Source organism: Emydura macquarii, unplaced genomic scaffold (assembly GCF_026122565.2).
Source record: "Emydura macquarii macquarii isolate MOO-44397 ecotype Brisbane River unplaced genomic scaffold, CSIRO-AGI_Emac_v2 contig_1644, whole genome shotgun sequence".
Lineage (NCBI taxonomy): Eukaryota > Metazoa > Chordata > Testudines > Chelidae > Emydura > Emydura macquarii.
In genome coordinates, this window is record NW_027131781.1 from 12586152 (window position 1) to 12611949 (window position 25798).

The 25798-nt window shown below is 45.9% G+C and overlaps 1 protein-coding gene across 1 annotated transcript in view; it reads left to right on the top strand.

The window, feature by feature from the left end:
- AGBL1 (AGBL carboxypeptidase 1) overlaps positions 1–25798 on the top strand; it is a 338276-nt gene that overhangs the window by 70460 nt on the left and 242018 nt on the right. The window contains exons 7-15 of the mRNA XM_067555656.1: positions 1728–1936; positions 7885–8050; positions 9382–9455; positions 13033–13149; positions 14226–14824; positions 16335–16418; positions 18072–18158; positions 18541–18689; positions 22379–22466. Coding sequence (XP_067411757.1) covers positions 1728–1936; positions 7885–8050; positions 9382–9455; positions 13033–13149; positions 14226–14824; positions 16335–16418; positions 18072–18158; positions 18541–18689; positions 22379–22466 — 1573 coding nt within the window. The remainder of the gene's footprint in view (positions 1–1727; positions 1937–7884; positions 8051–9381; positions 9456–13032; positions 13150–14225; positions 14825–16334; positions 16419–18071; positions 18159–18540; positions 18690–22378; positions 22467–25798) is intronic.

Consider the following 25798-nt stretch of genomic DNA (forward strand, 5'->3'; position numbering starts at 1 on the left):
ATGGAATGGCGGGGGATGCTGCAGGTCAGGACTGAAGTGCATTGACAGAGCTCTGTTCTCCCACCCCCATCCTCCCTCTTTCTGCAAGGTCTCCATGGTGTTTTCAAAGAACAGATTGAGAAGACCTGCCACAGGGTCCTTCCTCCACCCCTCCCAACATCCCCTCCTCTTTCCCATCACTCAGGCTGAGGACTGCTCTCTGCCCTTCACCCGCAACCCCTACACCTGCCCCAGGGACTCCCCATTCTCTCCTGGTTACTGACCTCCCTTGGTCCCAGTCTCACCCTCTTTCTCTCTCCTCCTTAACCTCTGGCTCCTCCCCACCCCCACTTATAAATCTCTGCTGATGACTTTAATGCTGCAGGTGTGAGTGGCTCTGGAGCTCTGTTTGGAGCCTACTTGCCTTGGAAAACTCATCCCAAGAGCTATCTGCTGCAAACTGCACACAGCCATCGGGATTCAGGGGCTAACCTCCAGCTCAACACATGCTCCCTGGCCCCGTGGGTTGATAAACATGCTCCTGATATCTTCTAAAGTGGGTTGGAATGAGGAGTGTGATGGACCAGTCAGGAAAAATACATTCAGTTAGGGGCTCATTGAAAGGAGTAAGAACAACATAGGAGCTTGGTATGGTTGTACCAGCCTGCACACTATGGGGCAGTGCCAGGAGCGCATGGAAAATGCACTTCAGAAATGTCAAATGGCAGTGTTGCTAGCTCTCGTGATTTTGTTGCGATGTTTGGTGTTTGTCATAAAGACTCAGTGTTTGGGGGCATGTAATTGTGAGAATCTCAGTGTTCAATTTTTTTAAGGAACTTTATAACCTTTATGGTTTTGGAGTAAAGCTTGTAAATGTGACCTGAAAATACACAAAAGGCTGAGAAACCAGAGGACAAAGAAAAACCAAATGTGTGGTTTTATTTTAAAAGAAACCCTCAGAATGTTTAGGTTAGTTATGATATTTTGAGCCAGATTTATGATTTCTGAGCATTTATGATTTCTGAGAGGTCCTGAGATGGCGGAAGTGGCTGTGATTTTGTAATCTCCGTTGTGCGCTAGCTTTCCTTACGAAGGAGAGTGAGGGCATGCATCACATCTTTCAGTAGCCAAACACAATCTCATTGGGTGGGGTAGGGTCCTGTGACTAAAAGGTGGTTAGCTTTCTTGTTCACTGTAAGTCAATCTCCTTTGATGTCCATACTGCTGTGAAAGGACCACATGCCCCTTTCCCAACCAACTGTATTGTATGTCTCTGGTTTTTCCCTCAGCAGCTCCTCCCTCTTTCATATTCATTTTAAGGCGCATAGAGGGTATGGTTGGGTCAGGGCTGACATTCATTGGCAAATGGAGGCAGCCACAACTATTGCTGCTGCCACGTGCTCCACTCAGCTTGGGGATAAATAAAATACTTCATTCTCCAGGGCTGTCAATCCAGCATCTCCCACTGGTGCTGTGCACCTCATCGCAGGACCTGTCTTTAGTTTGTGCTTTGCTCAGTGCCATGGCCAAGCACATGGCCTATACTTAACAAATAACAATTAAGGTCACACATAGAAGTTATTAAAATCAAGTTAATAAACATGTCTGTGATTGTGTGTGCAAGAGGGAATAGGTGTGCAAGTGAGTGTATTCAAGTGTGTGAGCATTGTGCATATATATATGCACGATCATCAAGCAGTGCTAGTGGGGCAGAAGTCTCTAACTCTAGTTTTCCCCTTTGGTTTCAGAGTCTAATAGCCGACGGGCAGACAACAGAGGCTACCTGTGTGAACTGCTCAGGCTGTACCAGGACTGGCACCGCTGTGATGCCTCCAATAGGTACATCCATGTCCGCAGGGGTCTTCTGCTCTGCCTCAAACACATCACGAACATCCAGTCCGCCAGGGAGACTTTCCTCAATGCCCGTGGCATGGAGATCCTCTTCACCACTGCACAGGTAAACACGATCTCAGGGACTGGACTGAGACAGCTAGGCAGCTGCTTCTGGCTTGTTCTACCCTCGCAATGTAGAATTCTTCTGTTTTAAGCAGAGTGGATTGAAAAATGGAATTTCCATCCTGTAGAAAATTGTGATATTTTGACTATTTTTTTGGCCTGAATCAGGACAAAAATTCAAAACATTGAAACCTTTCACAGAACAAAAAATCCAGTTCTGAAATGTTGAAACATTTCATCTTTGATGTTAATTTCTGTCTGTCTGAGCCTCTGCGGTGCTTTGTGGGAATTGTAGGTCCAGCTCCCTCATGCCCCTATTCTTCCCTATGGGCCCTACTCCCTGGCTGGATTGCATCTCCGAAGATCATAGAATCATAGACGATTAGGGTTGGAAGGGACCTCAGGGGGTCATCTAGTCCAATCTCTGCTCAAAGCAGGACCAACCCCAACTAAATCATCCCAGCCAGCGCTATATCAAGATAGGCCTTAAAGACCTCTAAGAATAGAGACTCCACCACCTTCCTAGGTAATCCATTCCAGTGTTTCACCATCCTCCTAGTGAAAAAGTTTTTCCTAATATCCAACCTAGACCTCCCCCACTGCAACTTGAGACCATTGCTCCTAGTTCTGTCATCTACTACCATTGAGAACAGCCTAGCTCCATCCTCCCTGGAACCCCCTTTCAGGTAGTTGAAAGCCGTTATCAAATCCCCCCTCACTCTTCTCTTCTGCAGACTAAACAATCCTCGTTCCCTCAGCCTCTCCTCCTAAGTCATGTGCTCCAGTTCCTTAATAATTTTTGTTGCCCTCCGCTGGACTCTCTCCAATTTGTCCACATCCTTCCTGTAGTGGTGGACCCAAAACTGGACACAGTACTCCAAATGAGGCCTCACCAGTGCCGAATAGAGGGGAATCATCACTTCCCTCGATCGAAGATGCACCAGCCTCTCCCTATGGCTGAGTAGCCACAGCATCTCATGAGATGTTTCATTTTGATTTTTAGATGGAAAATTCCACCAAAATAGATCTTTTCCTGCAGAAAACTTATATTTCAACAAAACCCTGTTTCTGGCAGGGAAAAATGTTTCATTCGAAATTTTTCAGCCAAGCTTAGTTTTAAGTCTGTAAAAAGTGAGTGTCATGTTGGCAAGAAGGTCTGGCTGGGCAGCCCTGGAGACAGAATTCTTGTGCATGGAGAGCAGGTATAGAACAGGCAGCAATTTCCCCTCATCCACCAATGGGCCTCCTCAGCCCTGAAGTGCGGGGACCACAGTGACCTATTCAATACCTGGCTGATGGGATTCTGAAAAGAATGTTTCCGCATGGCATGGTAATTGACGAGTGTCCTCCCTTCTGTCCTAGCACCACCACAGAGAGGGTGAACATCCCAGTCTCCCAACTTCCCTAGGGCAAGTTCGTCCACTTTCCTTGCCCCCAGACCAACAACCTCTGCTGTGACAGAAAACTACCCCTCCCCTCTTCCCATTGTAGGTACTCTATGGATGGGGTGTCTATTCCTTCCTCTGGTGCATGAGGAACTGGCCACTGCTTCAGGTGGGATTAGGGGATCCGATGTAGCAAGGCTTCGATCCGGTATGGCTCTTGTTAATAGTAAGTCCCCGAGGCTCATGATTGGATGGCTGCAGCTGTGTGAGGGCAATGTCTATCACAGCCAATCATGGCTCATTGCCTTTATGAGCCTTCAACCGTCCATGGTGCCTTCTGAGTTAACATCTCTTGATAGCTCAGCCTGGGAGCAGCACCCTGAAAGTGCAAACACTGGGTCACCTTGGGTGAATAAACAGGATGTGACACACCAAGAATCCCGTGAAGAGTGTGAATGCAAATCCTTCCAAAGGTCAGAAGCGGAGCAGGAATGATAGCTTCAGGGGGCTCCAGTTTGCTTTCTTTACCACGTGCCACGGGAGATCTGTTGGCAGGGGAATCATCAAGGTCACTGGGTCCAAAATATCACATTCCCTGACCGTTAAAAAGTACATTTTCAGTCTTACCTTATCTCCCTGAGAGATCAAATGAGGTTTTCCCAACCTCCTGGAGGAAAGGTACAATCCTGTGAGGATCGCTTCCAATTCCCCACTCACAACTAGAAACCAGAGAGTGTGTGCACATCACGCTGTTGCCGCTGCAGGGGTTCTTCAGCATCCTCATGACAGAGAGATCCGAGGAAAGTGTGCTGGCTGCTGCGGGAGAACTCCCTGCTCTGGGAGACAGAAACGACCGTGAGTCCCTGTCTAGATGGTGTTTCAACCCCTTTGCAAATGTATTAGTTATTGCAGATTAGTCCCGTATCCAGCTAATGTGGTTTTAAAGATGTTAAATTGATCTGATTTGAAAAATTCAGACAAAATGATTTTTTTTCATTGGAATTTGCTGCATTTGCTTATTCGTCAGAATTGAAATGTTTTGCAGAGAGGGTTTGATTTTGACGATGTTCCGACAGAACCCAGGAAACGTTCTGATGGAACCCTGCCTGCTTCCCTGTCAACTTTCTCACCTGGATTCTCCGCAGCCCATCTGGCACGCTGACGGGGAGCTGCGAGTCCTGGCTCCCAGGCTCATGGTTCTTCAGCAGCCTGGGCTTCTCGGGTCCCCTGCTCTGCAGCAGCTCACCAGATGCCCTGCCCCAGAAATGGGGCTACTTTCTTTTTTGTGGTGAACTAAAAAAATCGTGAGTTTTCATTTTGAATGAAAATGGAAACAAATATTGGAATATTACACATCTCCATGAAACAGAAATACTTTCCTCCCCTCCAGCTCTGGTGTTAAACTCTGTCTCTGCTCATATTTAAAAGGCACATGTTAAAACATGTTCACGACTATATCTTTAACCGTGACCTACTGGCCTAATCTAGCTGAGGTCTCAGGCAGAGCTCGCAGGCCCAGGAGACGCACGTGTTGCAGTGAGAAGAGAGAATGTTCTCTGCCCTGTAAGAGTCTGCAGTAGACTGTTGCACGCAGCACCTTCTCTGCTTCTTTATTATGTGCACATCTGATTTCTTTGTTTAGGCACAGCTGATAGCGCCTCAGTCCCTTTGCCTCAGCCTCTCTTCTCAGTTAATATTGTAATACTTTCAGCCTTTCTTGTACTGGCATCAAATAACCACAAATACACCGAGTGCAGAGACTAAAGTGCAAGTCAACTTTACTTTGGGTTTCTGAACTAAGAATTCAGACTGTTCCTGCATCTGCAGTACTCCGCCACAGAGCATATGCACACCCACACCGGGCTATCACCCTTTCAAGCAGCATGTCTGCAGCAACATTACCCCCTCACACGACTGTTTGCCCATACATGAGAACACACCCTAAAGATAGATGTCATCCTATTAAGCTACATGCCTTACTTTAACCTCACCTTATTCCTGCATACTTTAACTTCACCTTATTCCTTTGCCAGCATTATCTCCACATGCTACATGGTTTAATCCTCCCCCATTGGACTGGATCCAGAGGACTCATGTTTGATGTTCGCTGTGCTTCACAAATAGTTCTTTGCACACCTTTAGACCACGTCATCTGAGGCTCTTAAAGCATTTACAAACATTAATGAATTTAGGCTTGCAAAATTGCTGCAAGGTAGTTACGTGTCTCTTACTGATAAGGAAATTGAGGCACAGAGAAGCCAAGTGACTTGCCCAGTAATAGATAGTGAATCAGTGGCAAAGCTGTGAATAGAAACCAACTCTGCTAGGCCTTTGCTCTTCCATTCTTCAGAGCTGATTTCAGAATTGTCTTTTCTCCCACTCTTGTTCCTAACAGCCAGCGATCTAGAAACACGTATTAAGATTCTTGTAGCTGAGTCTTGTAAGCAGGTCAGCTTAGATGATTTTTCAAGCCTTCCCAAAGGAATCCTGCCTAATTCCACAGAATCTTATAATGCCCTTCATTCATAGAGGAGGAAGTGGAACAAGAGCTTGTATAAAATGCAGCAGTTTCCCTTTTATTGCTTATTACAAAGCATTTCAGTATGTTCACCCATTGTCCTGCCGGACTGGCTGAATAGCCCTGGCCCTGCACATTTCCCACTGTGGGATGCTCAGCCAGGGGCACTAACCATGTATTCTGTCTTCTGGACTGTTCCATTGTAAACGTTCTGAATGGTAATAAAATATCACGTTCATGTTGCTCCTTCACGTATTGGTGTCTTTATGGTGCTTTGTGGGGTTTCTCCTGATATTCTGGTGTTGAGGGGCTCAGTCATAAGTCACTAAGGATACAGACACTCTCATACTATGCTGAGAGGCATGGTACAGCACAACAACCTAGATAGACCAATGGCAGCTATATTCGCTTTGGAATCCTATTCTCCCCTAAGGAGGCTGTGGTGATTACATTCTCTGTAGCTATGAAACCATGATTCCTTTGTTTTCTCTGTATTGCACATTTACATTTCTAAGAATTTCACCTTTGTGCAGAAGCAGCAACCATTTTGTTCTCAGAGCTGCTGTCGCCATTACAGAAGAGACACACCCACTGCACTCTCCCAAGGAGACTTTACTTTTATTCTTGCTTGTCTTGTTTTCCTTATTTTAAAATAAGTCCTTCAGGCTGCAAATCATGCATGCGCGTATGTGTGTGGCTTAATGGAGGTCTAGGGAGCTGCCCCTACATGGGGTGTGTCAGAATCACCATGTGGTTAGCTGAGGCAGGAGCAGATGCAGGTTGGAACAGGGGCTGGCTAACGTGGAAACAAGCTGGATCAGGAACAAGAGCAGTCTGTTAAAACTACCGACAATGGGAGTGTTCCTGACCAGGCAGTGATGTTGAGCAGACTGGATAGACTGCTTCCGTTAGGAGTCTATATACCTGAGTTGGGGTCACCTGGGTGGGTCCTTGCCTGAGGATTGGTTGAACCCTTGTGGAATGGTCTGGGCCTATTACTAGACCTGCAGACAGCTGCTTATGATGACTCATCACACTCTCTGGCTTGGGATGACGCATCAGGCTTAAACAGACTCAGAGGTAACTCACCACAGCGTGTCAGTAAATGTAATTGGAAGAAACCTCTGCCTAGCCAAGTCTGTTTGGATTCTTGCAGCCCCTTTAAGTATAGTATGGTATCAGAAGGATTGAGGATAAGAAAATTTGGGGGGTATTGTAAAAAAAAAAATCTGATGTTGGGTGGTTATGTAGGATGGTCTGTCCCTTCTGCATCAGTGCAGTGCTGGAGGGGGGCTGTGTTGTATGTACCGCTGTACAAATATTGGCCTTTTCAGTTTGCTGGCAATTCTTAAAAAAAAAAGTTGAACTGACAATGAAATGGATCAAAATTTTCAGTGAATCGAAAAGTGAAGAAAAAATTCATTTCAGGTCAAATGAACCATTTCATTTGGATTTAGAACTTTTAATTAAAAAAAAAAAATTGAAGTACATTTCTGAATGAAAAGTTGCTTCAAACCAAGAAATGTAAGCATTTAGACATTTTGGCATTTAAAAAAAAAAAATGAACAGTGAAACCAACACGCAGTCACAGAACGGTTTTGTCGCCGAATCAGCATTTTGTGCCAAAATAAGCTTCAGCTGAAGGATTTTGCCCAGCTCTGGCTCTAAGGAGGTGTGTGGATGACTCAGTAGCAAGTGCTCTTTTTTTTTATGAGACAGAACTGCCCCCGGCACCTTAGAGTGGTGATAGGGGACCCTGTGCCCTTTAGATGGATGTACCAGCCAATGGGGAATGAACTGGAGAAGCAGATGAACTATTGAAAAAACAAGATGCAGTGTTACCATGCAGTGATAAGAGAGGAAAAGGATGAAAAAGAAACACAGGCAATACAAAGGGTTGATGCAGACCTGACTGAATATTATTCAAATGCTGCTCTTTAAGGCTTTCAGGGAAACAGCAATTTTATTGTCTGGGGGATCTGTGCAATAGGAAGGATGCTTCTGAATGGCAAAAGTCCCTGAATATTCTTTTTCTTCGGTGCCTAGGATTGCCTGGATAGCAAGCCCCTGGATCCTCTACTAACTACAGTGACCCAGATCCTGAGGAAGTGCTACCCTAAAAGGCCTCTGCCTTTGGCTACAGTACACAGCTCCTATTCCTTCTCTCTTCCTGGGACTGTCAGCTCCGAACCTCCATGTGCAGGGCCTGAAGGTAAATTGCTGAGTGAAGAGTGTGTGGGGGAGGAACTGATGGGGAAGAATGGCCGGTGAGGAGAGGAAGCTAGTCCACAACTTGCATGATGGCTCTGACTGTGATGCCATAGAATTGGAATCCTTCACTCAGGGTGTTGCTGTCAAGGCCAGCAGGTGCTGTGTGGAGAATGGAGACCTGAGGGAGGGGAGGGGAAATGAAATCCTTGTAGTGCTTTAAAGTGATCTGAAGGAATGGCCTTGGCAGAGGCTGGAACTATTACTGATTCATGGCAACCGGGAAGGGTGTGTGTGTGTGTGTGTGTGTGTGTGTGCGCGTGCGTGTGCACATACAGTTGTCCTTGCAACTTGTTCAGTAAATAGCTCCTGTCAACCATCAGCCATGTGTGTATAGCCCTCCCTGAAACTTTTTCAGTAAATAGATGCTGCCAACCATCAGCTTTTTCCTTCCAAAATAATCAGCCTGTGGGTATGCTGCGTGAACGGAGGTCATGAGCACTCGCAGGCCAGCAGGATGTGTGTGCAGGCAGGTGAGCAGCATACATGTAAGAGGCATGCCCAGGAACGAAAAAAATATGGCCTTGTATCACAGTTGCCTGAGCTAGTTTGAAATCCGCCCGTTGCCAGCCTTCACACCTCAAACCAGCACCGTTAAGGTGCAATCCAAACAAAACTCCTATTGCTACTTCACCTGTGCAAACATTTTCAGCAAGGATTGTGGAGCTTCTACTCTATACTTCCAAATCTCTGCCTCACCTCTTTAGATGGTATTGATCTTCAGGATTATCCTTGATTTCCATGGGACTTGCCTACCCCTCCCCTCTGCAAATCTAAAACAAGCAAATCAAGCAATAAAATCCACACCCCAAGACAATTTTTACCCTCAAAAGGGAAAAGAGCCAGAGATGCCATGAAATGACTTTATTATTGCTATTGACTTTTATATGGAAGAAGCTCAGTAACGGGCATCATGATAAAACTCTACGATAGATTAACAGCATTCAGTAATATCTTTGCAGTGAAGCTTAACACCATCACATTGCTTTGTAACATAACATGGTGTCACATTGTGCTGGTGGTCGTCAAGGTGTCGAAATGCTGTGACTTCATCCAGGAGAACAAATGTAGAAGCCCTAGGTCCCATATACAGCTGTATATGATGGAACGCGTGGGATCTGATCTTTAGTCTAAACCTTACGTTCAGCTTTTGGGTGGTTTATAGGGACAAGGCACAAATGCCATACATGATGGTGGCCTGTATTTCTGGGGAGGGTCAGGGAGAAGGATGTTAGGATGGAAGCTGCCAGCTCCACTTCTTTTCTACTTTTACAGATGACTATGAGGAGGATGGTGAGGAAGAGGTGGAAAAAGACCTGGATAATGAGGACCAGGAGCATAAAGAGGAAGTAGGTATAGGAGCCACAGCTTCCTTTAAAGCCCTCCACGTTCTGTGAAAGGAAGTATTTTTGTTTGTTTATTTGGACCTCTGATGGGCCATTTGTAGAGAGAAAGTTGATTTGTTTTTGGCCCCAAAGCAGATATATAATATAGGGCTGCTTGAATGCAGAAAAGGAGAGAGTAGCATCTTCCACGGAAGAGAGAGTCTCTTGAACACGCAGTAAATGGTGCACAGGGATGTCTAGGCAGTTTGGTATGCAGCTGCCATGTGGCCAGAATGGTGCTGGGAAGACTTCAGCTTTGTGTAGGTAACCTGTATGATTTGCCCATTATTACAGAGAGCTGGCCAGTCTATTCCTGGAAACAATCAAGTCATCGCTCTCAGTCCCTTGTTTCTATTCCCTAACAGATTCTGAACAGAATCACGATTTCTCCAAATTTTTTCCTTGCTCACATTTCTACAGGAATAAAAGATTTGTGTGAACTGATTTCAGCCCATGGTTTGCTCATGAACTGTCACCTCATAGACTCATAATAGACTTTAAGGTCAGAAGAGACCATTATAATAATCTAGTCTGATCTCCTGCACATTGCAGGCCACAGAACCTCATCCATCCACTCCTGTAATAGACCCCTAACCTATGACTGAGTTACTGAAGTCCTCAAATCATGGTTTAAAGACTTCAAGGTACAGAGAATCCACCAGCAAGCGAGCTGTGCCCCATGCTGCAGAGGAAAGTGAAAAACCATAGTCCCAGTTTGAGCTGTGTGATTGATCACGTAGATCTAATTGGGTGATCATATCTTTTACAATTAGAGTCATGAATAAATCCCTGGAGCTTTGATTCTTCTAGGGAGAGGGCAGGGGAGGCAGTGTAGGGAGCAGGTGATAGGAGGCCTAGGAGATTTTAGGAAGTGTTAACCTTTTCTTTCTTCCCTATCACAATAGCATTATATTTTGGCATTGTACCTGGACCGCAGTCTTAAAAACAGCTGGTTTCCTTTAAGCTACAGCAGGAGCACCCATTCTTAGCCACTTTATTTTACCCATTCCTGCTCATGAACAAATAATTTAACTCATTATTCAGAATATTGTTGGCTTTCTCTCCTCACTCTCTCTCCCTGCCACACCCCGCTCAGAAAGGCACAAATCTAGGATGTATGCAAACGTTTCTGCTGTGAAAATGCATCTTTATACAAAGATACACATTCATGCATGAATGAACATACTCCCTCCCCCACCCCCCCCCCGCGTCAAACATTTGTGCAAACAAAACCTCATTTGCACAAATGTTTGTGGTAATCAAATGAAAAAGGGCACAAATGCTGTGTGATTTGATGCAATTTAGACTTTAGTTCAGTGTACTTTCACTGTTTACTTGCTCTACCTACCTGAATGATAAACTGGTATGTCACCCACATGACAAAAAGGAAGGAAAACAAATAGGCTCAGTGTCCTAACCTGTCTTATAGTACAGGAGTGTCCAAACTTTGCCTCTCACACGCCTGCCCCTTACCAGGAATGGAATGTGTCTGTGCCCCCCTCCCAACCAGGGCTGGAGCCACAGGCAGGATCCAGGGGGGCAGGGGCTGGAGCCGGGGGCCAGGCTAGAGCAGAACTGGATGGTGCTCCTTCCCTGCCATACCCCTCCCCTTTCACATTCCTCCACGCCCCCCCAGGGAGGTGTGCGCCCCATAGTTTGGAAACCACTGCTTAGTGACTGTTTTCATCTGAAAACTAGAGCAGGTCAAACTGTTCATTAGGAATAATGTTCTTTGCGAACATAGCCCCTTTCTTGGTTAGTAATTTGTTCTCAAATGCATCCTGATGTCTGTAATTATATTCATTATTCATAAGGATTCACCATGTAGTTGTGAACAGTTTTTAATTTATTGGCTGTTTGCCAACACCGCTTTCAATATGAGTTTTATTTATTTGTCTTGTGAGATCGGTCTCCTAAGTCTCATGCTACTCCGCCTTCTGACACAGATTGATAATGGGGGGTGAATAGTGAACTTTCAGTCCACATTTTTACACAAAGAATCATTTGTGTTCAAGTTCCTGGTACTTTTGTGATTCACACACTTGTTCACAGTGGGTGACCAAATATTCACGAATGATATCTAATACTACTCAGAGTGAACTTCGCACCACACTTTTATTGGTGAAAATATTTGTGAATCCTCTTCTTAACTATTCGATCAGCTCTACCAAAATTGAACATCCAGCCCTGTCATGGAGCCCATTCACCACCCCATATCATCAACCCTCCCCCCCACAGATTCCACATAATTATCCAAGCTGTCATTCCTTCCACACCAATCTTCAAGCCCCCTGAAAACCTCCAAGACCCACTATTGACTTCCAGGTCAACCAGTCCCAACAACTGCCCCACACCAACACAAGTAACGCATTGTCGAAACAGTCCAGGGTTTAAACTGTTGCTGACACCGTTTGTCGATAAATAGAATCATTTGTGAAGTTATCATCAAGAGCAAATTACTTTTTTGCTGTGGTTTGGTGGTGAATTTTTGCTAACTGCATGCAGAATTATTTGAATAATTCTGTCATGTAGCAGCCATTCATCAATGCCATTTACCCACTCCACCCCCCCTTCCCAGTCTCTTATGTGATGACTGAACACTTGATACCACATGTCTTTGGCTCTTGTATCTGATGCATGTCACTGCACGGTTGCCTTTGGATGTGAAAGTTTCAGATATGATCCTTGTCCTTGCTTTATAGATAACTGCAGACCCAAAAGAATTTTTTTTAAAAAAAAAGCAGCAGAAGATGGATTGGGAAAGAGACTAAAAGCTATTTATCAACCTCAAAGAAAGATATAAATACAGTAATGTGATGTGATGTGGTAGAGGGATGGGGAATTGGGTTTGGAAGGCGGAGAGCAGGTCCTGAAGAGCAGCAGTGCGGAGCGAGGTGATCTTGGCTTGAGGAGGCAGGACTCTAGAGGTTGCTAATTTTGCTGTTAACCAACAAAACTCATTTTGTCTGTGATGCACTGTGGGATTTTCTTGTTCAATCTAAATTATTTGATCGTTGGGTCTCTGAATCAAAGGTGTTTTCTCACTGTCCTTCATTCCACACATTCTAACATCTGCTGGTTAGAACAGGAGATTGGCTTTGGATGCCATGATTTTTGGGTGCCTAAGCTGAGACACCTTTAAATGGGCTTGATTTTCAGAGGATGGGTCTCAGCACTTTCTGGAAATCAGGCCCCTAAAAGGCATCTCAGCTTGGATACTCAAGTGGTGAGGCACTCAAAACCACTAGTCACTTTTGAAAATCTTGTCCAGGACTTCTGAGTTACATGCCATTGGATCATTCTGAGGCCTTGAGCAGGTGACCTAATCTCTTGTGCCTCTGTTTGCCCTTCCATAAAAATGAATTTAATTGCTGTCATCTATTTGTCAGGGATGGCTGGTTTATTTAGTGTCAAGTGCTTAGAGATTCCCAGATGAGAGGCAGTATGCAGTGTGCCATTTTATAACTATGAACTCAGAGACAGTCCCAAATAGTTCAATAGCACCTTTAATTCATTTCCTTTCCTACTGTGACTTTTGAAGGATGATGATTTGGAGACTGATGTGAACAAACTGAGTTCAAAGCCAGGTCTTGACAGGCCAGAAGAGGACCTTGAGCAGTATGAGGCAATGTGTCCTGAACTTTCCTTTACTTTCCAGGTAGGATAATATTGTGGCTTCCTCTATCTGTAAATGCGTGTAGGGACATGCTGTACTGGAGGTGCTGATAAAAGGAGGTGGCCAGACAGATATACTGCAAAGGGGGGCATTGGATGGCTTAGGGTATTGGAGGATCCAATATAGAGACTCACCGGGAGCTTCTTGGCATGAATGCAGCGCCAGCTGGTAGTGGGTGAAAGGTATTAACATCTGAGGGCTGTTTAGTGGCATTTAACCAAATGGCTGGGTCTCAGTTGATTAGGTCCTAATGGATAAATGTCCACATGAGAAAAAAGCCCATATCCACTAAATGACATTAATTTGTATCCTTGGTGGTCGTTTCAAGAGAGATGCCAAAGACTTTAATGGAACATGGAGATTAAATTGGTTCGTCAACCTTAAAGGTGGTCAGCCTAGGTCAGGGTTGAAGCACAGCGATGGGGAAGCTTACATTGCCACTGCTTAAAATGCAGACAGTTCTGGGGTAAATCAAACCAGGCGTTTAACAGTTTGGGACAGGAAGGTAAGAAGAATATTATACTCAGTACAACAGGCAGACACATTTAGGGAGGCAGAATATAATTATTCACATTTAAACAAGACACCAGGGTTAATGCATCTCTTATCACACAAGAGGCTGTGATATTTGTAATGACTGCAGGTGGCCAGGTCCTTGGAGGTACATTGCAGTCCTATATTTAGGAAGGGTGGAAATTTGCCTGGAAGACTGGTTCCATTGCAGCATGCTGGAGCATCAGTTCATAAAGAAGAGCACCACTTTGCCTCATGCAATGTCCTGTAACACTCCAGGTTTTGCTTGGAGGTTATCCATCCATCAGCTGAGTCAGGCTGACCTGGCTTAGCTTCTGAGAACTGATGAGTGATCAGCTTGTGGGAATAGGAATGCTGGCAGGTGGTCTGAGAGTTTCTCTCTCTCTCTGGGTCACTGGGCGAGCAGACTTTTGGGAGGCCACTAAATTGAAAGTTTTCCCTTTTCTCCCTTGAAACGTTTCCTTCTGGAAGGAGACGCCATTTGACTTTCCTTCTTTTCTTTCTTTTATTCTTTAAATCTAAAGGAGCTGGAAACAGAGTCGGAAGATGAGAAGGACTCTGCAGATGTGCCTGGGAGCCTACCAGGCACTCACCCCCGAGTCATTCCAAATGCTGCTCTCACAGAGCAGCAGCATTGCAGATACAGGGACCAAAGTTCCATGGGGGCAGAGACAGGGGAAAGGGCTTTCAAGACTCCATTGCAGAACTGGGCAAAGAAGGGGAAACACATTGGAGCTCCAGCCTTTGAAGGGCAAGCTATGGGAGAATCAGTCCGAGATGTAGGTGCCCTGGGTGAAAGAGAAGATCCGTGCAAGAGCCAAGCACCCACTCTGCACCCTCTCCTAAAAGAAGCCTCCTGGGACACAAGGATATTTCACACTCACTGCACGAGCTGCTTTATTCCCAGCCCTGCGGGGGCAGTGGGAGCCTCAGACATAGTGACAAAGCTTCTGGAGAGACACCAACGGGATATCCCATTCCACAGTCCTCACTGCTACATGGCCAGGGCTGGAAGCACCAAGTCCATTCCGGATTACAGGGTCTTGGCATTCTCTGATTTCTGGGGTCACCAGCCTCCTCCTTATTACCAGTCCATGCTGGAGCGGAAATATGGGGTTCAAAGGTAATTCCACTTTATTGTCATCCGACAGGTAGCTCTCCAAAGCTGGGCAAAATAGGGAGTCGGTTCTTGCAGTACTGGGGTCTCTCATGTCTTACTGCCTGGATTTTGATAGGTGTTGACCATCATTTCTGTATCAAGTTTCATAGGTCTCTGCAGACCTCACTGAGACCCATACAATGGCTTATTACAAGAAGGGAAACGGAGCTATAGGCTTATACTATTCAGATTTTTCTCTTGAGGTTGAATAGACTGGCATCGAAGATATTCTTGGCACAGGATGGGGAGTTAGGAAGTCTAATTCATGCCTCTGCCAGTGTCCAAGTCATGTCACCTCTCTCTGCCTCATTTTCCATGTCTGGAAGGTAGCGGTGAAGAAATACTTCTCTGCCTCACTTGCTAAAATAATTAAATATTTGCAAAGTGTGCTGGGGTCCTCCCATGGAAGGCACTATGCACATGGCGAGTAGTATTAATCCTCTCATTTCATTTATGTTGTTCCACTGAGGGGAAACTTGTGAGTTGAAGTGTGGGGGAGAGGGGAACTGTGCTGGGAGAGAGGATTCTTCTCACGACTACCCTTCCCTCTCCTACCCAATGCATGTCCCTCGGCAATCACTGTAGAGCCGTGGTTCTCAACCCGGGGCACGTTTACCCCTGGAGGCACACAGAAATCTTCCAGGAGGTACATTAACTCATCTAGATCAGTGTTTTTCAACCTGGGGTCATGACTCCCAGAGGGGTTGCGGGACAGCTTTAAGGGGTCACAAATGCCGGGTCAGCATTGGGGGGTGGGAAGCAGGGCAATTTTCCCTCTGTGCACTAGAGAGATGGGGACTCTTCCCGCCGCCAACTAAATGCCAGGAATCTCCGTGACAGAGGCAGTAATTCTCTCACCTCCTCTCCACACTATAGCACTGAACGCCCCGCTTTTATGACCATAATTACAGATGTAACTATATAGCTAGGACACAGATAATCAGGTCATGCTTCAGTGTTTAAGCTGATTGCTGCAAAGGTCAAGAAGAAAATCTCGAGAACACATATGGCATCGTAGCTCTGGTAGTTACCGGGAGGGGGAGGGGGAGGGGGAGTTGGATGGGCTCATTTGCCACTGTTGATCCAGGAGTCTGTACTAGATAGACCAATAGTCTCATCCATTATGAGAAATTCTCCATTGCTAGGTGTGCATGACTCACTCACTGAGACTGAATGATAAGAAGTGGGGATACCTCTTGCAGAATGTAAATGACAAGCCATTTAACTGCAAAGGTGTCTTCCAGTCCTGAGTGCCATGCAAAAGCCAAACTGGTGAACTGCAAAAAGTGCTAAGGGATATTTTTGTTTACAGGTACCACTGGCCTGTAATTCTGCACAGGAATCCCCCTTTTCTCCAATCCTCTCAAAAGAATATGATCAGCCTGTGTTTGTTTTCTAGCAAGGACCCTCCAAGACAGAGGTGTGTGTCTTCCTGTAGCTGCAGACAGATTCACAATTTGTTTGTCTTTTCCAGGGCCAAAGTGTTTGAGGATGTTCGTCGTCTAATCCAGCCAGGAGACGTGATAGACAGAGTTGTCTTTGATTTAGATAGGCACAGGTAGGTGGTATTCCTTGTAGTGTACTGTGACAAAGGGCACTATTGTTACTGTCAGTAATAGGTTAGGTAACTAGGCCAGCATATGGTGCATTTGATTCAACTTGAACATGCCCTGATGTGTGTGTGGTGGGGCGCTCCACTCACTGCTAGGATGGCGCCTCCTCCTGGCTGCTCTGGGAATTAGCTTCATGAGATGGATGTCACTTCCTGCAATTGCACGCCGTCCCTCTTCCTCCCTCTCTGGGTTTGCAGCCCCTCTCTCGCTCCACGAACTGCTGGTGCCTCTTCATGACTCAGCCTCTGGCTGGGTCACTATATGCATTTTCTCCTTCCGGGGTACCAAAGTCTTCCTTCAGGCACCCTAGGCAATCTTCCCATTCAGTGCCGCATAGTGCTACTCCCTCAGTGGCAGGCAGGGGAAACCAGACCCGCCTTCTATGCCAGGTTCCACTCAGGTAGCCAGCAGTCAAGGTCTGCTCCCTCCTGGACCTTACTGCCTTTCCCTGAGCCCTTTCCTTACCATCTGGCACCCCCTGTGTCCCTGCCGTTCTGGGGTTGCCAATATCACCACTCCATCCCCCAAGGGAGCAACTACATAACTACAGGTCTCTGCAGCTTCCAAACACTCATCCCTTCTCCCAGGGAGTGACTGCGGCCCATTTCTCAGCAGCCCCTTCAGCTTCCAATTTCCTGTCTTTATAAATCCCAGCCCAGCTTGTCCCCCCTCAGTTGGGCTCCCTGACTCAGTCAGAGGATGAGTTAGCCACCTGATTCCCCTCATCTGTGACTTGTTGGGTTAATTAGCCCCCTTCTCAATCCACAATAACCCTTTCTGGGCAAGTGTGGGGTAAACACCCCATTACCAACTGTCTCCCTGCATGTGGTTCAAGGAAAGGATCTGTAGGCTCTTATGGAAGGGTCACTGAAACCACCAGCCCCATGCACGGTGGCAGTAGGAAAAGCAGAGAAGATACCGGGCGGTTTTAGCAGAGCAATGGAACCTAAAACCTAAAGGGTTGGTGCCCTGACTCTGTGCAATAAGGTGGCTGTGAGACCCTATCTTGGGTATTGTGAACCAGGCAGGGCACCATTTTAAGGCAAATCATTATTACCGTGGAGAAGAGGCAGTACAGGGCAATGGAGAGGATCTCAAATCTGAAGAAAGTAAATTCTGAGGAAAGGGTTAACAGGTCTGACATTGTCCTCTTAGGAACATAGGAGAGTTTGAGGTGACCTGGCAGAGGTTTTCAGAAGAAGGAGAGAACATTTTAAAGTTGCTGAAGATAAATGTAAAGGCTCAAAAATGTAGGGGGTAATAAGGTAAAAATGGGAGGAGTAAATGGAGAACTTGGGCAGAGCCACTTCACGCAAAGGATAATACACCTGTGGAAGAGGCGATTGGAGCAAAGGACCTAAATGAGATTGAAGGATATATGGATCTGTTGCTGGAGATGTGAAGACCAAGAGAGGGGAAAAAAAGTGGGATTTGGAATCACCGCGTAAAGGCCAGTTCTTTGGGTTGGATAGCTGGGTCATTGCTGCTCTTAAATGTCTTCTCTTTGTAAGTCTAAATCACTATATAAGTTATACTGGGGTGGTTACTGCTCCTTAAGGTAATTTTAGTAGTAGACATGTTTCTGTGTTTTGCTCCAGCCCCTCAAGCGCAGATGCTCTGGATTGTCTAAGATTCTTCTCTCAGTTTGAATCAGGAAACCTCCGCAAAGCCATTCAAGTGCGCAAGTAAGTAGCTTGGATGCCAGCCATGGCTGTGTCATATCTGGCCCCACCTGTAATGTCTATAGTGTAAAAAGATGAAGCACTGTGGACTTTAACACGGTCAGCAAGGGGAGCAGAGCTTTTGAATCAGAGGGATTAGGGAGCGTGAAGTTAAAGGAAGCGAGACTGAGACATGGAAAGGCATGACACTGTTCTAGGGTAGGACGTGAGTGCAATGGCTCACTTGGCTGGTACTGGCTTCGATGGCTTCTATCTCCCTCTGCCATTGGTGGGCCCAGTGGCACCCCCCTCCATTGTTGCCAGGTTCAGTGGCTGATGGCTGTAGTGTTTGTCTGAGGCATCTGAAGCCGTGGGTTCATTACATCCCACCTGTCTTGCTCTCCAGACTGGAGTATGATTTGATTATGAACGTCGATGTGAACAGCGTCCAGCACCACCAGTGGTTTTACTTCGAGGTCAGTGCCATGAAGCCAGCCGTTCCCTACCGCTTTAACATCATCAACTGTGAGAAGGTCAACAGCCAGTTTAATTATGGTATGAGCCTTTGGGTGAGCTGGGGTTCCCTCCCATGCACAGGGCTATGCTACTGATTCCATGGGGGCCTCAACCTTCTTGTGTCCATTACAGCCCCATAGGACATGGCTTACTTACTTAGCCATTGGCTGCCTTCTGAACCATGGACGGGGGGGGGGAGGGGGAAGGGACGACGACTTGGGGGCTTTCAGGGTACAATACCATCTTACTCCTCCGCTTTCTCTCCTTACTATCAGCATAATTAATATGGGTCCTTTTCCCACCCTCCATTCCTGCTATCGGTTTCCTAGCAACAAAGGCCTCCTATTGTCTCATCCTCTACTGCGAGGAACCATATGGCAGTGGCCCACCTTCTGAATTAGTAGAGCTGCATGGGGTCCCTCTTTGGTGCCCACCAGCTGCTTTGAAATCAACCAGAAGGGGTCACTCCAGGGCTTCAAAAGGAGTTCTCTCTCTCTCTCCTCCCCCCACCCCTCAAAGGCATTTAGGGCAGGGAGAGGGATTTGGGAAGTCAGGGTAATTGTTTTGGAATTGAAGAGCAGGAGTTTGGAGACTGGGATATTTAAAAATGGGACTGTGGGGGAAAGGAGGAGGATGGATTTGGGCTGAATGAGTGGTGCAGAAGTGGAAAAATCTCATAAGGTTTGAATAAATTTGGCTAATCTTCAAATAAGCATCCACAGTTTAGGAGGCTTATCGAGAAATTAAAATCCACGTCCCAGACCTTCTGAGGTTTCTGCCAACATTAATAATAAAAGATTCTGTCTCTGTTCTGGAGCTCTGTTTGCAGTCTGTGGTTCAGGGGGAAGAATGTGATGCTATAAAACTGGCAGGCAAATCAGAGCTTTCAATGTCCATTCTAGAAGAGAAAATTATTTCTTTCACGTGCAGACTGTGTGTCAATGCCTCAGCTGGCACAGCTTGGCATTAGAACCGTTGCTTTCCATGAAGCTATATTAATTTACACCAGCTGCGGGTCTGGCACAGAGTAAGTGCACAGTATCAAACAGTGCTTCCCCCTCAAGCCTTGTGGATACAACTGCACAAATCAACTGCCTCAGGATCAGTGTACCCACAACAAATAGCAAGGGGACTTCGGGTAGGGCCTACACTACAGAATTACTTTGGTATAACTATGTTAAAATCCACACCCATGAGTGATGTAGTTATACTGGCCTATATCGACCAGAGCTTCCCCTGCCAACATAGCTACTGCCTCTTGCAGAGGTGGATTAACTACACTTTCTCGTCAGCATAGAGTGCCTCCATTAAAGCACTACAGCTGCACAGCTGCAGCATTTAAGTGTAGATCTGCCCTTAGAATGGCTTGCCATTAGAGTTGCAAGAATGCTTGGCTGAGTGTTCAGTTCATTGTAAGCTATTTGCCCCATAGTCCTAAGGACAAGAATTCAAGTACTGAAATAGATCACCATTGAAAATGAATTTTTGTTGTGGTGCTATTCCACTTCCCTTCATCACCAAACAGTTTGGCATGACTGGGTAATTCTCTGCTCAGCAATGGCCTGAGAGTGAAGTGCACTGAGGAGGGCTGGCAATGGAGATGTCAGAGGCTGATCTGGTACCTGCTGAAACCTATGGTGTAGCTCCCCATGGTATACCCTATGGTGTAGCTTCAGTAGGGTAGACTTCCTGGTGGAAGGTACCCTGGCATCTCCTTCCCTGATCGTAGCCAGAATTTATTAGCCCCTCACGCTTGTGAGCTTTCAGAGGACAGAAGTCACGTTTTAAAATGTGCAATTAAAACTATATTTGGAAGAAAAATGTGAAAAATATTACCCTATATTAGGAGGCTAGTCCGAGGCCAGCTATTGTATGGTATGTGGTAAGCGTGTGTGTGATTGCCTGCTAAGGAAATTTTCCTCTGTTGCTTCTGATGTTTCGAGAATGTGTTGAAACTCTAACTATTTGGTTTTGCTGAGTGAGGCTCGTAGCCCTGCCACCAGCAGCTTGCATGACATTGACTCCCACAGTGGAGAAAAGATCCCACTGAGCTCATCCCACTGGGCTGGACATTTCAAAGCCTGTTCCTGTGCAAAAGGGACACAGGTGGAAATCTTCTATAACATGGCTTGGCTGTGTCTGGTGGCTATCCTTCTGTTCTCCCTGGCAAGTAGACAGTGCGGTGTAATTTTCATATCAGTGAAAGAACGTCTCCAGGAGCAGTTGTAGTCACCAGCAGAGCTGGTGAGAAAATGGATTCTCTTTTCCCTCACAGAAAATTTTGAATTTTGTCAAAAACCTGAAAACTGAACAGTTTGGCTGAAAACTAGAAGTTTCTACTGAGAAAATGGAAACAAAATACTTTGGTTTGTCTAAATGAATCATAATGTTTTGTTTTGAGGTAGTCTGAAATTAAACTGTGACCTGCTGTGATGCCTTATGGGAGTTGTAGTTCTGCTGCCTTATGTCCTCGTCCCTGAAAGGCTGGTCTCCTAGGCAGGTCAACATCGCCTATGATGCACCATGGTGTCCTCTCTGGTAGCTGGTCCATGCAGAAGCACTGCATGGTTACATGAAGCAAAAATGGAAAGGTTAATCCTAGATGTGGCTGAGTTTGTATTTGAAGTGTCGGTCCATGTCACCTTCCTGTTGAGGTATGGGACAGTCCTATGTATGCTCAGAAATGCGCTCCATAACTCTTAACATGCTGATAAGTTACACCAAAGAAATCCAAAGGGAGGAGACAAAATGTAGTTATTTTATGACCCCCCCTTTTCTTTTGTGACGCAAGTAAGCCCCCAACATTAATAACACCAAGGAGTATCCTATACATCTTAGATGTTAGCTCACATAGGCATAATGGAAGAGATGTAATGAGCAGCCTAGAGAAAGGCATTACATTTGGCCGAGTGAAGGAGACAAAGGCAACAGGAAGAGAGGAAGGGAGAGAAATGGATGGGGAAGGAGTTATGTAGTTCATCAAAGATGAGGACAAGAAGCTTGCCTTAAGTATAGAAAGGGGGACCTACGTAGAGCAAAGGAATTGTATAAACGTGTCTTAATGGATAAAAGTCTGCCTGCAAAGATGCTGGACTCATGCAGCTATGGATACCGTTTGTATAGTTCCCATTCAGGACACAGGATGCTAACATGGTGCAGGTCAGAAGAAGTTGCCCTCCATGGCACCATAGAGTGCAGTGAGGGGGATATTATTGTTACAAGCATTTCCAGAACATGCAGCTCTGTATGTTCTGATGGGATTTCTTAGTTTAACTGAGATTAGCAAAAGGTATTGGACTAGATGCACGGTCCATTGGTCATTTCCATTATGACAGGAGGTGGGATTCCAAATTACTAGATTGACTATTGATATATTCTAGTGCATCAGAGGATAGGATGTTGTCTAACCAGACCATTGGTCTGTCCAATGTACTGATTCTTATATTCTTCTTTTCCTCCTCTTTCTCTTCCTCAGTCCCGGCATAAGCAGAGTTCCTTGGACTCTTTTACCTTGAAAAAGCCAGTAGGGCTGATCCATTTTTAGATACTCATCTCCCTCTAGCTGGCTTCCATAATTTTCTGTAGAGATTTGGCTGCTTTGAAATCAAGTGTGGGATGGGAGTGGGGAAGTATATTTGCTTTTGATAAAACAGCTGCAAAGAGTATGCATGTGCATGCACACTCATGAAGGAAGTCATATCACCTAAAACTGTCTTTGTTTTATATAGGCATGCAGCCGGTCATGTATTCAGTGAAGGAGGCTCTCCAGGGCAAGCCTCACTGGATTCGGGTGGGCTATGATATCTGTTACTACAAGTAAGTTTTTCATTGGTTCATTCCTTTTGGCTTCCCTTCTCCTCCTGCTAATTGTATTCATGTCATTAACCTTCAGCTGCCAATGCCCCATTTCTCTCACACACTGAATTTATGCCAGCCTGCTGTGTTCTGCACTTACATCAGCAGGAGGCGAGTTGGAGGATACATATAGAATTCTCTCTTCTGGAGAAAAGGCAGGAAGGGGGAGCCAGATGGAGACAACATGAAGCCCTCTTCAGGTGCACACAAAAGCACAAAGGAGTCGTATCCACATAGCTTTGTGGATGCAGTCAGGCCCTGCTCCAGTGATTGGCAAAGAGGTGGACTGGGCAGCCTACCCGTTTTACTTTTCCATCCCCCAACTTGTGTTATTGGTGCGCCAAAGCAATTTGCTGACGTTGAATGCAGCACACAAAGGGTTAACAGAGATTTAGTCACCCATTCTCCTTGCCAAAGGATGAGCTGTGATTTCAGATAGATTCATTTGGGTGTTCCGGAGTGCTGGTCAGCACAGATGGCAGAATGTCCTGCTCTGCTCCTCCCATCGCTATCAAACTTTCTCCAGAAATGAATGTATCGCATGAGTGAAACTCAGTCCTGTCTTGAGCAAATACAGCCCCTTTTGAAATCTGCAGGCGTTGTGCCCACTAACCTTGGCCCCATATGTGAAAACCCATCGAATGCGGACCGATGCTAGCCAGTGACCACCAGTGCAGTGCAGGCACAAGAGGGAAATGAGTTTTCCCAGAGCAGGATGGCAAATGAAAATGATCCCACAGCCACACAGTGAAGGCCTAATGAGGAGGGAGCACCTTTGCTCACTTCACCTATGAATATGGAGTTATGTCTCAAAGTGGTAGACGAGTCGGCCCCCTTCGCTGTGCTCACTGGTTCCGTGGCACTGCCTTTACACGCTCCTTCAGCTGTGGAAAAAACAGGGCTGACTATCATAGAAAGCAGGCACTAGAGTACAGCAGGTCAGCCCAGGACCTACTAGCCCCGGTGACAGGCACTCCTGTGAGGAGCCTGCCGTTAGAGAGACAGCAGAATGAGTAGACTAAAGGAGTAGTGAGGGTTGTACTGGCACCAGGGTGATGACTATGCAAGAGGAAAGGGATCTGAAGGAACAGGAGCAGACACAAAATCTAGATAGAACCTACAGAGAGAGTCATAGAACGGAGAGACAGAGAACCATCTGGAGGTCAAGCCTACAGGGAGGAAGGAGATTCTCCAGAGAGATGGTTTGCTAGACTTGGAGACAGAGAGAGTTCACTCCTATTGTGTTCATCTGTTGAGGAGACCGAACTACCATAAAGACGATGTAACCAGCTGAGTCTGTGTTAAAAATAAGACTCCCACGCTCTGTGTGTTAGCAACTTAGGGTTGCCAACTCTCCAGGATTGTCCTAGAGTCTCCAGGAATTAAAGATTATTTCATGTCATGAAACCTTCAGGAATATGTCCAACCAGGATTGGCAACTCTATGGCAACCTCTGGCGAAAGGGACACGAGGTGGGGGTCTGGGCATCAGTTATATTTTTTTACTGTTTATATTAAAATGTTTGTAAAATAGGGAAGATGTATCATGATCAGTGGAACTGGAGTAAGAGGGCCCATGTTCGCTGGAGGGACTGTTATTGATGGGACACCAGGAAAGCGGGGAGTTAGGCTGGAAGGAATTCAGTCACATGGGCAGAGTAGTGCAGGGGTTTAATTAAGCTCTGCTTGTTCAACTTAACCTGTATTCAGTTTCATAATGAAACATATGTGTCACAGTATAGGGCAATCTCATCCAGACATGATCATGTGGTTTAGGGGCTAGGAGAACCCCACGTGGAAGGAAGGAACTTCTCCTTGCAAAAGAAACTTTTTGGTTTTTTTGACTGGTGTTTGTACATTTGACCCAGAGGCTTAAATATCATTGTTCTCACTCCCACGCATGACATCTCAGTCAATCCAAATACTGCCGGTGCCTTTACTGCGATGTTATTGCCTTGCAGGAGAAACACTGAGCTCCAAACTCACGTCATGGAAGGAGTAAAAAAAACCTTCCAGTTCCCTGTGAAAACAAACCCAAACTCCCCAAATAAAGCTTTCTTGGAGGTCCGGGATCATGGTTCTCTTGCCTCCAAATGGTGTCTTGTCAGTAACAGCTTGAATAGCCATTTACCTTGCCCAAATAATACCCGAGCACTGATCTTTGTGCAGTTAATCTCTCCTGCTTCTCAGAAGCTTATGTGCTGCTGTCAGACAGCTGGCCCTTACATGCCTTCATTTTTATTATTAAGCATGTTTTTCTGGTAGTGGCCAAGGGCTAACCAAGAGTGGGGCCCCATTGTGCTAAATGCTGCACTAGGTCTGTTGCCTTTGGCTTCTGTGGGCATGGGCTCATGGGTGCAGGCAGAATAGGCAGCAGCAGATGCAGGACATGCAATGCCTATGTGCTGATTCTGATAGTAATGGCTCCTAATGTCATTAACAAGGCAGTTATTGTGTGGTGATTAAATAGCAGCTGACTCTTAAATTTAAGCCATGAATGTGCAATTACATTTTTAATCCTATCCTGGACCAGGATACAGTTGAGACATTAGCATAGCATAGGATTGTGTTGTTCTGGAATATGCAGTGTCTTCCAATTGCACACTCAGTTATATGTCAATCTTTTGTTCTTTCTATGTTAACACACACGTGTACACACAACCCTTCTCCTTTCACTGGTGACAGAGCAGCTCCCCAATCACTGAAGCTTATACAGTGGCATGCCAGTCAGTAGGCAGCAGATTATCTAGGAGCAATCAAAGTCTGTGGCTCCCCACGCTGGTTGAGGGGGGAGCACAATGAAGACAGCACGCTCTGTGTTTTGGTGGACGAGCCCCGTATCTTTCCCCAGCACTCTGCCCAGGGTGGTGATGGGTTCTGGAGGAAGCCTCATCCAGCCGTCCTTGCTTGGAGGAAAGGTGGCTGTGACGTTGAATGCATAAGTAAGGGGAAACTCAGAGATGCTAACATGCCCACTCACTCTCACCCCCCCATCATTTCTCATCTTCCACAGCTCAGAGCTAAAGCAGCCTCTGAGTTGAAGGACAGCAGGAGGAAAGGTGCATACACTGTGTAATACGTGCTGGCTGATCTCTCCTGACATTCATCTTCACTGGTGAGCAGAGATGGGGTAGCTCACTCATGAAGATGGATGTTGTAGTACCACTCTGCCATCACATACCTTTCCCATACATCTCATGAGAGAGATTTTATGTTATGGAGAATATTAGCAACTCAGCTGTCAAAAGGAATCTCAGTGACACTGCTGCTCTGTTTTATTGCTTCCCTGTGTGA